This window comes from Macaca fascicularis, chromosome 20, assembly GCF_037993035.2.
Source record: "Macaca fascicularis isolate 582-1 chromosome 20, T2T-MFA8v1.1".
Lineage (NCBI taxonomy): Eukaryota > Metazoa > Chordata > Mammalia > Primates > Cercopithecidae > Macaca > Macaca fascicularis.
The window spans coordinates 65,196,642-65,210,525 of record NC_088394.1 but is presented as its reverse complement, the minus strand read 5'-3'; the positions used below and the strand labels follow the sequence as shown (position 1 = coordinate 65,210,525).

The following is a 13,884-nucleotide window of genomic DNA, read 5'->3' as shown; positions in this document are numbered from 1 at the left end:
AGCCACAAAAGATCCAAGAAAAAAGTGCGGGAGGAAAAGAAACGGCAAACAAAGGGGCATTGGGGAAAAAGCAGCAGCTTCCCTTTCTCAAGACAGTTATTAGAGAAACTTTCCCTGTCCTCCACTTTCTCACCTTTTACTTGAGGGGCAGGAAAGAAAGGGAAAGCAGGGGGAGAGGCAGACCAGGAAATGCGAGCTGAGGAGTAGACAGCCTCCTAGAGCCCAGGGCTGAAGAGCGCAAGGGGAACTGCAGCCACCACTGCAGCAGCCTCCACAGTGGCTGCCTGGGCATCCCATCTGCTTGGTCCTAGTGCCCGTGTAGCATGCATCTCTGTGCATGTCCCCCTGCCCAGCCACTCCTGGAAACAGTGCCCGGTTTCCATTTGCAACTAAGTCAGGGCTCCTAACATCTGCCCTGTTGGAAACAGCTGTATTTTATAAGAAGAGCCCAGGACTTGGCACCAGAGAATTGGGTTTAAGACAGCATGTCTGCCTCCTGGTTGCCTGACCTTGCCCCAGTTCTCTGAGACTTGGTCTCCCCATAGCACAATGGGAGTTCTAATGGATTCCTGCCTCATGTCTCAGGTAAGTCATTTCCCCAAAAATGGCAACACTTCCGGCCCGAAGAGCTACCCTAGTGGCGAGGCTGACTGGTTTCCTCCAGAGCAGGTGAGGAGGGGGAATGTGAGGGAGGGGAAAGAAGAGGTGACAAGGATGGCTGCTGGCCCTCCCATTCTGACCCACACTATCTCCTCGCTGCCACCTGCCTGATCTAGAGAACCCCACGTTCACTGAGGTCTACAGACAATGATGCCTCACTTCCAAGCTTGCTCCAACTCTAGGTCTCAGGAAATGGGGCCCCCAAAACAAACACACTTTCCTGTCGGGACGCCTCTCACATGGAAGGGGCGAAGAACACGCAGTCACTGCCTAAATCGACCTGAGACTCAGGCACCAGCAGCCTTCCAGCAGCCTTGGCCAGGAAAGAGCTGCTGGCAGCCTTGCCTCTCTGGGAAGCCGCGGCCTCCGGGCGCTCTGCCCCACCGGCCCGGGGAGCCCGCCGCGTGCTTCCTTCACAGGACTCCCATCCCTCCCTGTTCCCACCCTACTGCTCGCGCCTGCGGCCCAGGAGTCCCCAGGCCTGCATCCGCAGCCCAGGAGTGCCCCCATTCCCCTCCGGAGCTTACATGCTGAAGGGACGCAGCCGGTCCCCCCTTCCTGCCTGCGCTCTGGGTAGGGGAAGGGGGCGCCAAGGCCAGCCCGGCAACCTGGGCGCTGGCGCCCCACCTCGGTGCAGTGCCGGAGGCGGCGCCCACTAGGTGAAAGCGGCCGCGAACGCACTCGCCACGCTTCTCATCCCCGCTCGAGCCTCGCCTCTTGGCAAAGGCGGCGCCGGCCACACCCACGTGCCGGTTTCCCACGACCCACCCGGGAAGGAACGGAAAACCCAAGGATTCCCTGTCGGACCAGGCCTTGCTCTTCTTCCCGGAACCCCAGCTACCTTGGCAAAGTGTGCCTGTAGACAAAGGCGCATCCCCGGTGTCGCCGGCCCTCTCCTTCCCTGGGCGGGACCCCTCCCCCGCAGGAATTAGAGGCATTACCCAGATTACTACCCCCAACCCCAAATAGAGGTCCCTAAAATGTCCCTCAACCGGATACCCCACGTGCAATCAGGCGCTGGTGCAGGCTGTGGTCGAGTTTCTCCTGCCCAGACCTGGGGCGGGGAGCTGTGTCACCCCAAGCCGGCAGAGGCTGGGGGGTGATCCTACAGCCTGGACAGCCTCCTCCTCATGCCCTTCGCTCATCCATGGGAGCCCAGCCCAGGCAAACTAACGCGCACTCGGCTTTCAAGGGCACAAGGTTGGGGGCGCTCTCAAGTCCGGTTCCCAGGACCACGGAAGGAGAACCCCCAGTCAAGGACGCACGCTTCTCCATCCAGCCTCCGAAACTTTGAGGGGCTGCTGGTGTGCAGCGTCTCTCCCGCTGACAGGTGCGCCCCGCGGCAGGGCCACATGCGGCGGCATGGAAACTTGTGCGCCCAGCGGGGCTCCTCCTCTTGTGCCCGGCCGCCCTCCGGACCCCTCCAAGCCGGCCAGGGGAGAGGAGCCCAGTCCCCCGGACACGTGCTGCCGCGGCCCAGTCGACCCGCAGGAACCTGGGCGCCTGGTACCTTGGTGCCCAGACAGGTGTGAACCCCCGGGCGGTCGTAGAAGGTGCGGGGGAGGGGTACCCCAACCAGCCTGGAGCCCCGCACCGGCGTCCGCCTCCTAATTCATTCACAAAACAGGAGCCGCCGGGGAGGAAGGCGGCGAGGCTGGAGGAGGAGAGGATGCAGGAAGAAAGGGAGGAGGGGTCAGTGGGGAGGGGGCTGCAGGAACGGCCGCCGGGAAGCCCGGGGCTGCCGCGCCCCCAAACCCGCCTCTCCGCGCCGGACTCGGCGCCCGCAGGGCTGGGAGCTGGCTGGGTGCGGGGGGCTCCGCGAGAGGCACCCCTGCCGCCCGGCGCGCCCCGGCCTCGGCGCAGCCCCGCGCGGCCCGCCCCTCCTGGGTACCGGCCGGCCCGCGCTCACCGTGCCGCCGGCTGCCGCGCTCCGGAGCTCAGCAGGCCCGCGGCGGCTCCATGCCCCTCCTCCCGCTCCACTCCGCGCCGCCGCGCGCTCCGACTGCCGCCGGCCCAGCCGAGCCGCCCTTAAGTACCCGGCGCGTGCCCGCCAGGAGAGGCGCCTCCCCCGGCCCTGGGGCCGGGAAAGTTGACCAGAGTGGGAGGGCCCCCGAGGGCGCACCCCCGACCCCGCGCGGTCCCAGGGAGCGCCACGGGCCGGCGCTTGGATGGGACGCCTGGTCCCGGGTGGACGCGGCTCCGGCTCGCAATACTCGCAGCCCCTGCGCCCTCTCCGTAGCTGGGTCCCCCGAGTGGGGCCGAAGGCCGCGCGGCTCCGCAATCGCCCTGGGACCAGCTGCCAAGGCGAGACGGTCATTGGGCTCAACCTAGAACCTGAAGCGTCGTTAACTTTCCAGATACCACGCAGGGACTTCCAAAATTGTTACTCTCCCTCCCCGCCCCCACGCCCCGCTCTCTAACCCGCAAAACCTACTCACCCTGCAAGAAAGGCGAGCGGAGAGCACTCTTCCCCGACTTCTGCTCCCGAAGGGGCAGTTCGCTGTCTAGGGGGCTCCCTAAAACCAAGGCAGCAGAACCTTCCTGCTGGCAGGAAAAAAGCGCAGAAGAGAATTGTCAAATGTAAAAAGGCTGGTCAAAGAAGGTGTTAACAATTGTGACAGCTTAGCTTTGAATTCCGCAGTGGGGCGCTGATGACTTTAAGGCGGTTTGCAAAAGCTGCAAATGGTTTTGCAGGAACCTTGGAGGTTCCGGTGTCTTCAAGCCAAAACAATTCCTCCTCTTCTTTTTCACACCTTTATTTCCGACATCCATGACCTCCTAAATTCCCACCTGACCTTATTGCCAGTAGTTTTCAGGTCCCTAAAAGATGGTGCTAGACTCGGGTAAAGTGAGATGAAGTGAGTTGGGGTGCGCTGGGGTGGGGTGAGACCGACGAGGCGAGGGGAGTTGTTAGCAGAGACCAGTTTAGAGCCAGCTGAAGGCGCTGAGTTTTTACATCTCAGGAAAACTTTAAGAGAAATGATAATTAATAACTAGTTTTTAAAAAATGAGTGGCCAGGCGCAGTGGCTCAAGCCTGTAATCTCAGCACTTTTGGAGGCTGAGGCAGGTGGATCACCTGAGTTCGGGAGTTCAAGACCAGCCTGGACAACATGGTGAAACCCCGTCTCTACTAAAAATACAAAAAATTAGCCGGGCGTGGTGGTGTGCGCCTGTAGTCCCAGCTACTCGGGAGGCTGAGGCAGAAGAATCACTTGAACCCAGGAAGCGAAGGTTGCAGTGAGCGGAGATCGTGCCACTGCACTCTAGCCTAGGCAACAAGAGTGAAACTCCGTCTCAAAAAAAAAAAAAAAAAAAGAAAGAAAGAAAGAAAGAAAGAAAAATGCCTTATCTGTCTTGCATTATGAACCCCGGAACCCTGGGCTACCTCCTCCACATCCAGAGGCATCACAGACGCCTGGAGTTGCTGCAGACCAGGCTATCTCTGATCCTTGCTCCTTCCCAGATTTGCAATCTGCAACATCATAGAAAATAAGCAGGGGCTGGGCAGGGGCAAAAGTGAGTGCATCAGCCTGGCGGAGAGCAGACGCTCCTCTTAGAGGCTCATCTCCCTGTGGAGGGCAGGCCCCATGTGGCCAGGTGCTCTGTTGTCAAGAGAAGCCAGAAATCTAGATTCTGTATGTGAAATCTCCTAACTTTTTAAAGCATTGATAATTCAAATGTTGAAGGAAACACACACACACACACGCCAGACATAATGTGTCTGAGTCATATCCAGCCAACTGGCTGCTTGTAAGTGACCTGTTTAGAAGTCCAAGGAATGGAGCAGCCAGTTTGGAAGGATCCCTTCTGTCCTCACTCAGCAGCAACATGACTTCTCTGGGTGCAAGTTTATCTCCCTGGGGCTGGGCCAGGATCATCTCATCCCTAGTTAGTTTCTTAGACTCCAACTGTGTCCCAAGGCTTATTGCCCTTCTCACGCCACCAGCTCCACGGAGTTTTCCAGGTGGTGGGGCTGGTTCAGCACCACCCCACGAGTCCATTAAAACCTCCTAAATCAACAGTGGGAACAGATAGAACAGATAGAACCTCATGAGGACAACAAACACCCTGCCCGTACCAATTAATTGGCTTTGCCCCCTAAATGGCCTACCCTAGGGAGCACTCTCTCGTTTTCTGATCTGCAGGGCCAAGGACCTGGTGTTACCAGGCAGATAAGAGAGTCTTTACCTTTGTGGCAGTCTACGCCAGGGAGGATTTGCCTGTAATTAGCATCCAGTTTGTGGTGTCCTATTTGCATTCATCCTTTCACGGGGAGGTGGGGAGGGTTTTATTTAAGGGGCTGTTACAATCAAGCTCGAGTTTATCTCTGCTTACCACTGGGGATTTAGAAATAGGGCTAATTCCATACCCAATCACTTAAAAACGTGAATTCAGATGTTGCTGAATTGGCTTTTCCACAGGTTCCAGAGGATAAGCCTTCCTATGTGGCTCAGTGGTAGAAGATTCACGCTGCACTTACAACACTCATTTAACAAATGCTGAAGGCCTGCTCTGAGCAGAGAACAGTGCTTTGGCACCTGGAGATCTCGGGCTGGTCCCTGCCATCTAGAACGTTACCCATTTTGAAGACAAATGTGCTTGAGAGTACAAGTAGTACAAGTATAGGCCAAGCGCAGTGGCTCACGCCTGTAATCCCAACACTTTGGGAGGCCGAGGCAGGTGGATCACGAGGTCAGGAGTTCAAGACCAGCCTGGCCTACATGGTGAAACCCCGTCTCCACTAAAGATACAAAAACTTAGCCGGGCATGGCAGCGTGCACCTGTAATCCCACCTACTTGGGAAGCTGAGGTAGGAGAATCGCTTGAACCTGGGAGGCGGAGGTTGCAGTGAGCCAAGATTGTGCCACTGCACTCCAGCCTGGGTGACAGAACGAAATCCCGTCTCAAAAAAAAAAAAAAAAAAAAGAGTACAAGTATAAACTGTACAAGACAGTTTATAATTAAATATTGATGAGAGAATCCAACATGAAGAGTTTGAGGATTTCAGGAAAGGTCTCTGTAAGCTGAAACAGGCTGGGTAGAGTTTCATGGGGAACCTGAGCTGCTATATAGAAAGGATTTTGGGTAGAAAGGATAGCTTAAGTACAAGGCCAGGTGTAGGAATGGGGGACGTGTGTTTAGAGGACAGCCAAGAGAGGCCAGGGTGGAAGACGAAATCTACCCTAAAGAAGTTCCACCAGCCTGACCAACATGGTGAAACCCCATCTCTACTAGAAATACAAAAATTAGCCAAGCGTGGTGGCACATGCCTGTAATCCCAGTTACTCAAGAGGCTGAGGCACGAGAATCCCTTGAACCCGGGAGGCGGAGGTTGCAGTGAGCCAAGATCGCACCACCGCATTCCAGCCTAGGTGACAGAGTAAGACTTGGCCTCAAAAAAAAAAAAAAAAAAAAAGAAGCTTCCAGCAGGGCCTGTTGTGTAGGAAGTGCCTGGTACCCTCTAGCTGCTGTGAGGAGGAGGATGCTAGGGCCGGAGCGGAGGACCTGCAGTGACCGAATAAGGAGTTTGGATTGTATCCAGTAGGTTATGGAGAATTACCGAACATGTCTGAGCAAGATAGGAGTAGATTGCAAGTACTGTTTGGGGAAGGTTGGGCTGGCAGCATTTTGGGGTAAGGACTACGAACGGGGTATGGGAGATCTGTTAGGAGGCAGATGGAACACAAGGCTGAGGAGAAGCCGCAATGAGAAGTGTGGGTGCTGCCTTCTGGAGGTGGACTTGAGGACAGGCAGTGACAGGGACTAATTCTAAATGAGTGCCTTGCACGCCAGGAATAATCCTCCAACACGGGAGGCATAACCAAGAGAAAAGTACTCGGCAGTGCAGAGAATTCAAGGGGCCTTTCTCAATGCTTTGGCGGGTTGGAGGTAACTGAAGCTGACAGTTCCACAAAGATTTCACCTTTCAATGAAATTTCAAATCCAAACTCACGAAATGCTCAAATATCTTGTACCTGTAACCTCTCTGCCATCACTGGTGCTGGAAGCTGCAGAGCAACCTTGCCAGGACCCAGGTGCTCCATCCTCCCACAGTTCTGCTCCACTGTCTCCTAGTGAGTGGCTTTGAGCAGGGGAGGTGGGAGGAGGGGCATCCAAGCTCTATAGGCTGCCCCCTCACCCTCTGCCCTTACGCTTCGATGCTCCTCCCTGGCATCCAGCCCATCACTTCCAGCAAAGCAAAACAGAATAGAGGATGGCAGCCAAGTTACCCAGGCTGCCTCCAACCCTCCAGGTTTCATCCCCATCCACTTTCCCTGGGCTGACCACCATGAAAACCTCTTGAAGCTAAGGAGGGCGAACTGAAAATGGCTCCTGAATAGTAGCAGGTTATGTTGCCCCAGCTGACCAAATAGGGCTTTCTCTTCAAGGCGGCTTCAGCTGCAATACTAGTTAATACATAATTCAAAGTGGAAAGTGTGTGTCTTGACTACAGCAAGGCAGCTACTACCAAACAAAGTTACCCTTTCATAACTTTCCCCTCTTACTGACAAGCACTCTGTAATCAGGACCATTTCCAGGTGCTATGTTTGAAGAAGCAGGCTTAAGGACTTTCCTGTGCTGCTGTTAGAATGGTTCAATTTTAACTCCAGTCTCTCTCTCCTTTGATGGAAGAATCGTTTCATTTCAAATTAAGGGGCCTCTGCTCTGCTGGAGGCAAAGCGGTCAGCCCCTGCTAAGGGACCAGGTTCTTTTATGCTGGCTTGAAGGTCAGGATTAGGAGGGGCACACTAGACCGATAACCGAATATCAAATCAGACCTGGAGATGCTTTTCTCGGAATCCTAAACAGAAAAAGCTCTTCCCAGCCATCTTTCTTTTCTCTCCCTCCTCTAGGAGAGTGTAGAAAAAAAAAACAAAACCCAGAAGGCAATTTTCAACACTTATCTATCTTTTTGGTGGAATATTGTGCAGCTACTAAAAAATACGTTCATGAGGACAATAGAGGAATACTCCAGACACCTATGCAGTGTTAAGTAATGATCAGGAGACACAATTGTTATGTATGCATACCTACATTTACGTTGTTGTTTTCTTTAAAACCGTAAGAATTAGGCTAGGCACAGTGGCTCATGCCTGTAATCCCGGCACTTTGGGAGGCTGAGGTGGGTGGGTCATGAGGTCAGGAGATTGAGATCATCCTGGTCAACATGGTGAAACCCCACCTCTACTAAAAATACAAAAATTAGCTGGGCGTGGTGGCATGCACCTGTAGTCCCAACTACTCGGTAGTCCCAACTACTCGGGAGGCTGAGGCAGGAGAATCATTTGAACCCGGGAGGCAGAGGTTGCAGTGAGCCAAGATCGCGCCACTGCCACTCCAACCTGGAGACAGAGCAAGACATCATCTCAAAAAAAAAAAAAAAAAAAAAAAACCATATGAATTAAAGGCAGGTAAGAAGTTCACCCAAATATCAAGGTCAGGTTTGATCATTAAGATCAGGTTTAGGCTGGGCGCAGTGGCTCACACCTGTAATCCCATTTTGGGAGGCCGAGGCAGGCAGATCACCTGAGGTCAGGAGTTCAAGACCAGCCTGACCAACAGGGAGAAACCATGTCTCTACTAAAAATATAAAATTAGCGCCGGGCGCGGTGGCTCAAGCCTGTAATCCCAGCACTTTGGGAGGCCGAGACGGGCGGATCACGAGGTCAGGAGATCAAGACCATCCTGGCTAACACGGTGAAACCCCGTCTCTACTAAAAATACAAAAACTAGCCGGGCGAGGTGGCGGGCGCCTGTAGTCCCAGCTACTCGGGAGGCTGAGGCAGGAGAATGGCGTAAACCCAGGAGGCGGAGCTTGCAGTGAGCTGAGATCCGGCCACTGCACTCCAGCCTGGGCGACAGAGCGAGACTCCGCCTCAAAAAAAATAAAATAAAATAAAATAAAATTAGCTGGGCATGGTGGCACATGCCTGTAATCCCAGCTACTCGGGAGGCTGAGGCAGGAGAATCACTTGAACCTGGGAGGCGGAGGTTGTGGTGAACCGAGATTATGCCACTGCACCACTCCAGCCTGGGCAACAAGAGTGAAACTAAAAAAAAAAAAAAAAATTCAGGTTTAATAATATATTAATAGGTTTGATATTAAAATCAAGTGGTAGAACAATGGATTTTTTTCTCTGAAATTTCTATTAATAAGTAAAACAATTTTGTAATAAAAAGGTATTTTAAGGCCAGGCACAGTGCCATGTGCCTATCGTCCCAGCTGCTCAGGAGGCTGAAGTGGGAGGATTGCTTGAGTCCAGGAGTTTGAGACCAGCCTGGACAACACAGAGAGACCCCATGTTGTAAAAAAAAAAAAGAATGAAGATAAATTCTCAGTTCACAGGATTTCCTTATAAGCTGGGGCAGGGTGGGGTGCAGTCTCTATCATACATGGATTCATGTGAAAAAGCTTTCACAACCTGTTTACAATGAAAGCAGTAAATAAAGTGGAAGGGCCAGGATTTAGAATTAGTGGTAGCCAAAAATGGAGTGATTTCCTTTATTTAAATTCCTCCCACTGTTCCTTTGAGAGAATTTAGCAGGGAAAGGCGGAGTCTGCAGAGCTGTGCCAGCTCTTCTGGCACCTTTGACGGAATTATAAAAAGGCACATGGCTCGGCTGGCACACCCCCCCTGGGGCAGCCCACACTGACCTCCTCATCGAGGACCACAGTGGTCCTGGGCAAGAGGGGGAGGCACATGCTAAATACGGCTCTAGGATTCCCCTAGAAGGAGGCTTTTCCCTGAAGAAAGGATTTCCAAGCCTGGTGATGTCAGCAGCAATGTCCTCCCACCCAGGGAAGTCCCAGGGAGAGGTTCTCTCCTTTGGGCATTGTAAGCCTACTCCCACCAAGTGTCTGCACCACACACGTGTACAGTTATGTGACACAAAATGGACACACAAGTGCACACTCTTTCCCAGACTGGTGGAACACAATCCCTGTCTACACTTAAGGTAAGCTTGTTCCGAATTTGTTTGGCTCTTGTTACGATAACATCAACTACAATTCTTTTTTTTTTTTTTCCCTCAGTCTTGCTCTGTTGCCCAGGCTGGAGTGCAGTGGTGCCATCACGGCTCACTGCAACCTCAACCTCTTGGGCTCAAGTGATCCTCCCATCTCAGCCTCCTGAATAGCCGGGACCACATGCCACCATGCCTGGCTAATTTTTGTATTTTTTGTAGAGACGGGGTTCCACCATGTTGCCCAGGCTGGTCTCGAACTTCTGGGATCGAGCGATCTTTCCACCTCAGCCTCCTAAAGTGTTGGGATTAGGCCGGGCCTGGTGGCTCACACCTGTAATCCCAGCACTTTGGGAGGCCGAGGTGGGCGGATCATGAGGTCAGGAGATTGAGACCATCCTGGCTAACACGGTGAAACCCCATCTCTACTAAAAAATCAGCTGGGCGTGGTGGCGCTCGCCTGTAGTCTCAGTTACTCAGGAGACTGAGGCAGGAGAATCACTTGAACCCAGGAGGCAGAGGTTGCAGTGAGCTGAGATGGTGGTGCTACTGCACTCTAACCTGGGTGACAAGAGCGAAACTCTCCAAAAAAAAAAAAAAAAAAAAGTGTTGGGATTACAGGTGTGAGCCAAGCCTGGCCCCACAATTCTTTTTTCTGAGACAGAATCTTCCTCTGTCTTCCAGACTGGAATGCATGGTGTGATCTTGGCTCACTGCAACCTCCACCTCCCGGGTTCAAGCAATTCTCCTGCCTCAGCCTCCTGAGTAGCTGGGACTAGAGGCGTGCGCCACCATATCTGGCTAATTTTTAAAAAATATTTTTAGTAGAGACGGGCTTTCACCACATTGGCCAGACTGGTCTCAAACTCCTGACCTCAAGTGATCCACCTGCCTCAGCCTCCAAAGTGCTGGGATTACAGGCGTGAGCCACCGTGCCTGGCCATGGTCCCACAATTCTTAATTGTGCTGGCACTTCTGCTTTATGTCTTCTTTCTTGATGAAAGACATCATTAGTCACTGTCACACAGGAGGTCCAAAGTTAGACCCTTTATAAAAGCAGTTAGAGCAGAGCTGAGGGTAGGGGCCATTCCCATCAGTGCCTTTGTTGGAGGGGACCCCCTGCCAAAATATGTCCTACTTGCAGCAGTTAATTTTATTTATTTTTTGGCTAGGACCCCCACTCCCCAAATTTCTTTTCTCATCAGATAAGCCAATGTAGTGATTCCCATGTCTGGCAGGGTGTTACACAGTAGGCTTTGGGAAACTGCAGAGCTTTTTAAAAATCACGAATGCCTGGAACCCATCCCAGATCAATTTAATCAGAATCACTGGGGGTGGACCCCAGGCTTGAATTAAAAAAAAACAAAAACAAAAAAACTCCCCAGGCAATTCTATTCTGCATCCAGGGTTGAGAAAACAGCCCGAGGGTTCTCCTCAGCTGACACTTACAAGTGCATTTCTGGCACCGAGAGGCCAGTCAAGAGCCAGCCAGTCAGGCGGTGAGTTCTAGAGCATGTAAGAAGAGTGTCTGTCCATTTTCCTCCAGCACCAGGCCTGCCATGGTGTTGGCACCTGTTTAATTTACTGACCTTAAAAACTTAACAATGGGCTGGGCGCAGTGGTTCACGTCTGTAATCCCAGCACTTTGAGGGATTGAGGTTGGTGGATCACTTGAGGCCAGGAGTTCGAGACCAGCCTGGCCAACATGGCGAAACCCTGTCTCTACTAAAAATACAAAAAACATTAACCAGGCGTGGTGACGCACGCCTGTAATCCCAGCTACTCAAGAGGCTGAGGCACAAGAATCCCTTGAACCTGGGAGGCAGAGGTTGCAGTGAGCCGAGATTGTGTCACTACACTCCAGCCTGGGTGACAGAGCGAGACACTGCCTCAAAAACAAAAACCAAAAAGTTAACAATGGACTAATGAGCTGTCAAGCCAGAAGGAACAAAATAAAAGCAGGAAGGATGTGGGTTTGAGTTGGAAACTAGGAAGGAGAGCCAGGGAGAAACAGAGGAACAGGATCAGATGGGCGAGGTGAGTCCCCAGGTCTCTCCGACGCACCTGGAATTAGATTTCAACAACCGTTTTGTTCGCTAAGTTGCTGTCTGCTTTTTTTCCAGGAGAACTGGGAAAAACCCAGCCAGCCCTTGTCTGTAGGACGACAGAGCTGTCAAAACCACTTGGATTCACTTTGTTTTCAAAGGACAGAACTTCTGCACTGTGGGGTTTTCCTCACCCAAACATGGGAAAGGGTAGTCTCTAGAGACTCATGAGGGGTCTGAGCTGCTCTCTTTTGGGGAATAGAGTCCCTATTACTCTCTCTCTCACACCGCCCTGGTCTTGGCCACAGAGAAAGACCCACAACTTAGTGCCTGTCCCTTGAAATCTCGCAACAGCAAAAATCTCAGGTCTTTGAAACATTAGCATTCCCATTCTCTTTTCTTCATAGAAAGCCTGTTTTCAGGCTGGCCTTTCTCTAGGATTAACATGGCCGCCAAGTTTTGAAGTTTTGAAGGTGGTGTGTGGTCCAATAAAGGTGTGTGTGTGTTGGGGGTGGCTCTAGAGACTCTGGGAGTACAGAGCAGGCCGCTTTGTTCTCCCCAGCGCCAGGTGGCTACCTGTGTGTGTGATGATACATTAGAAAAACCCCACCCAGGAGCTCTCCTGAGCTAGCTCTTGCTCTTCAGGTAGACAGCAAAGATGAAATCTGACATCATTTAATAAACCACTTCAAGGCCCAGTAGCTTTCCTAGTTCCCCAGAAGAGGTGCTCCTGTCGCTCTGGCACCACACAGGAGCTGAGGCTCCTGCCCTCAGCCTCCTGCAGCTCCGTGCTGGAGTTAGGGGCTGGCCAACTGGTTGACTTTTTATTTGCAATAATTGACTTCTCTGGACCTTATTTTTCCCTTCTCCAAAGAGAGCCATTAACCCAGCTTCTTTTTCCTCTCTCAAGGAATGGTATGGGAATAGAGCTATGAACGTATTTATGCTTTGAGCTTCTTGCAAGGAATAACTGTTAAAAATGATACACTGTAGACCGGGCGCAGTGGCTCACGCCTGTAATCCTAGCTCTTTGGGAAGCCAGAGTGAGTGGATCACCTGAGGTCAGGAGTTTGAGACCAGCCTGACCAACATGGAGAAACCCTGTCTCTACCAAAAATACAAAATTAGCCGGGTGTGGTGGTGCATGCCTGTAATCCCAGCTACTTGGGACGCAGAGGCAGGAGAATTGCTTGAAGCTGGGAGGTGGAGGTTGCGGTGAGCCGAGATTACGCCATTGCACTCCAACCTGGGCAACAAGAGTGGAACTCCATCTCAAAAAAAAAAAAAAAAAAAAAAAAAAGACACACGGTAGGCTGGGCTCAGTGGCTCATGCCTGCATTTCCCAGTACTTTGAGAGGTCAAGGTGGACTGATCTCTAGAAGTTCAAGACCAGCCTGGCCAACATGGTGAAACCCCATCTCTACTAAAAAATAAAAAAAGTAGCCGTGTGTGGTGGTGGGCGCCTGTAATCCCAGCTACTCAGGAGGCTGAGGCAGGAGAATCGCTTGAACTCGGGAAGTGGAGGTTGCAGGTGAGCCGAGATTGTGCCACTGCACTCCAGCCTGAATGACAGAGTGAGACCCTGTCTCAAAAAAAAAAAAAACAAAAAACAAACAAAAATGATATAATGTTATTCTGAGAATGATACCTGAAAATTGAAGCCCTGCTTATAGGAAATGAATGGGAAAGCAACAACCTTCAAAAAAGACATTTCTGGAGTTCATGGGAAGACTTGCTACATTTTCTATGTTGCACACTTGCCACATGGCTTTCTGCTTCCTCTGCTCCCAGGAAGGCAGTCTTGGATGTTTACTATCTTGGCCATCCTACAAAAGAAGCCTTTCCATAAGCAATTTGCCAAAGCTGCCAAAGTGCAGGAGCAGGTGGGCTGTGGAGCTTTCATACACCTCCTTCCAGCTTCTGGGCAAACTACAAGGTCAAACACAAGAGGTGTAACAAATTTTGGTGTTTGAGGTTGTTTCTGTGGTTGTTTTCCCAGAGACGGGAAATTTGTTATGTTGTTATGTTGCCCAGGCTGGCCTCGAACTCCTGGGCTCAAATGATCCCTCTGCCAAGGCCTCCCGAGTAGCTAGGATTACAAACCACCGTGCCTGGCTTGAGGTTGGGTTTTAACGTACTAGGACACTCTTTTGAGGCTATTTGGGCTAAAGCTTAACTTGACGTAGGTGTTTCATTTAAACAAGCAGGGAATCA

General features: G+C 52.0%; 2 protein-coding genes across 5 annotated transcripts in view; both read right to left on the bottom strand.

Annotated features, from left to right (window-relative positions):
* The window catches only part of HAS3 (hyaluronan synthase 3), a 32,054-nt gene that overhangs the window by 9,361 nt on the left and 8,809 nt on the right, over positions 1-13,884 (bottom strand). Inside the window, exons 2-3 of one of the 4 annotated variants that reach the window (XM_065536623.1) lie at positions 4,421-4,671; positions 3,099-3,201 (exon numbers count right to left, since the gene is read on the bottom strand). The exons of 1 other annotated variant lie outside the window; for it this stretch is intronic. Coding sequence is in view for 1 of the 3 variants with exons in the window: in XM_065536622.2 (XP_065392694.1) it covers positions 1,188-1,598 (411 nt within the window). In the remaining 2 variants the exon portion in view is untranslated. Of the gene's footprint in view, positions 1-1,187; positions 1,607-3,098; positions 3,237-4,420; positions 4,672-13,884 lie in introns of those variants that run through there. 2 more of the 4 variants (XM_015443098.4, XM_065536622.2) reach the window with 2 other exon arrangements.
* LOC102114972 (uncharacterized) lies at positions 2,172-3,166 on the bottom strand. The gene is made up of 2 exons (XM_074027511.1): positions 2,570-3,166; positions 2,172-2,314 (listed from the first exon to the last, which is right to left on the bottom strand). The coding sequence occupies exons 1-2, from the start codon at positions 2,975-2,977 to the stop codon at positions 2,273-2,275; spliced, it is 450 nt and encodes a 149-aa protein (XP_073883612.1). The 5' UTR covers positions 2,978-3,166; the 3' UTR covers positions 2,172-2,272.

What these genes read in the sequence shown, in the direction of transcription:
- LOC102114972 (XM_074027511.1), bottom strand. Translation starts at nt 2,977, where the DNA reads ATGACCGTCTCGCCTTGGCAGCTGGTCCCAGGGCGATTGCGGAGCCGC. An exon ending in GCGCGGCAGCCGGCGGCACG is followed by an intron (nt 2,315 to 2,569) that starts GTGAGCGCGGGC and finishes CTCCTCCTCCAG; the next exon opens with CCTCGCCGCCTTCCTCCCCG.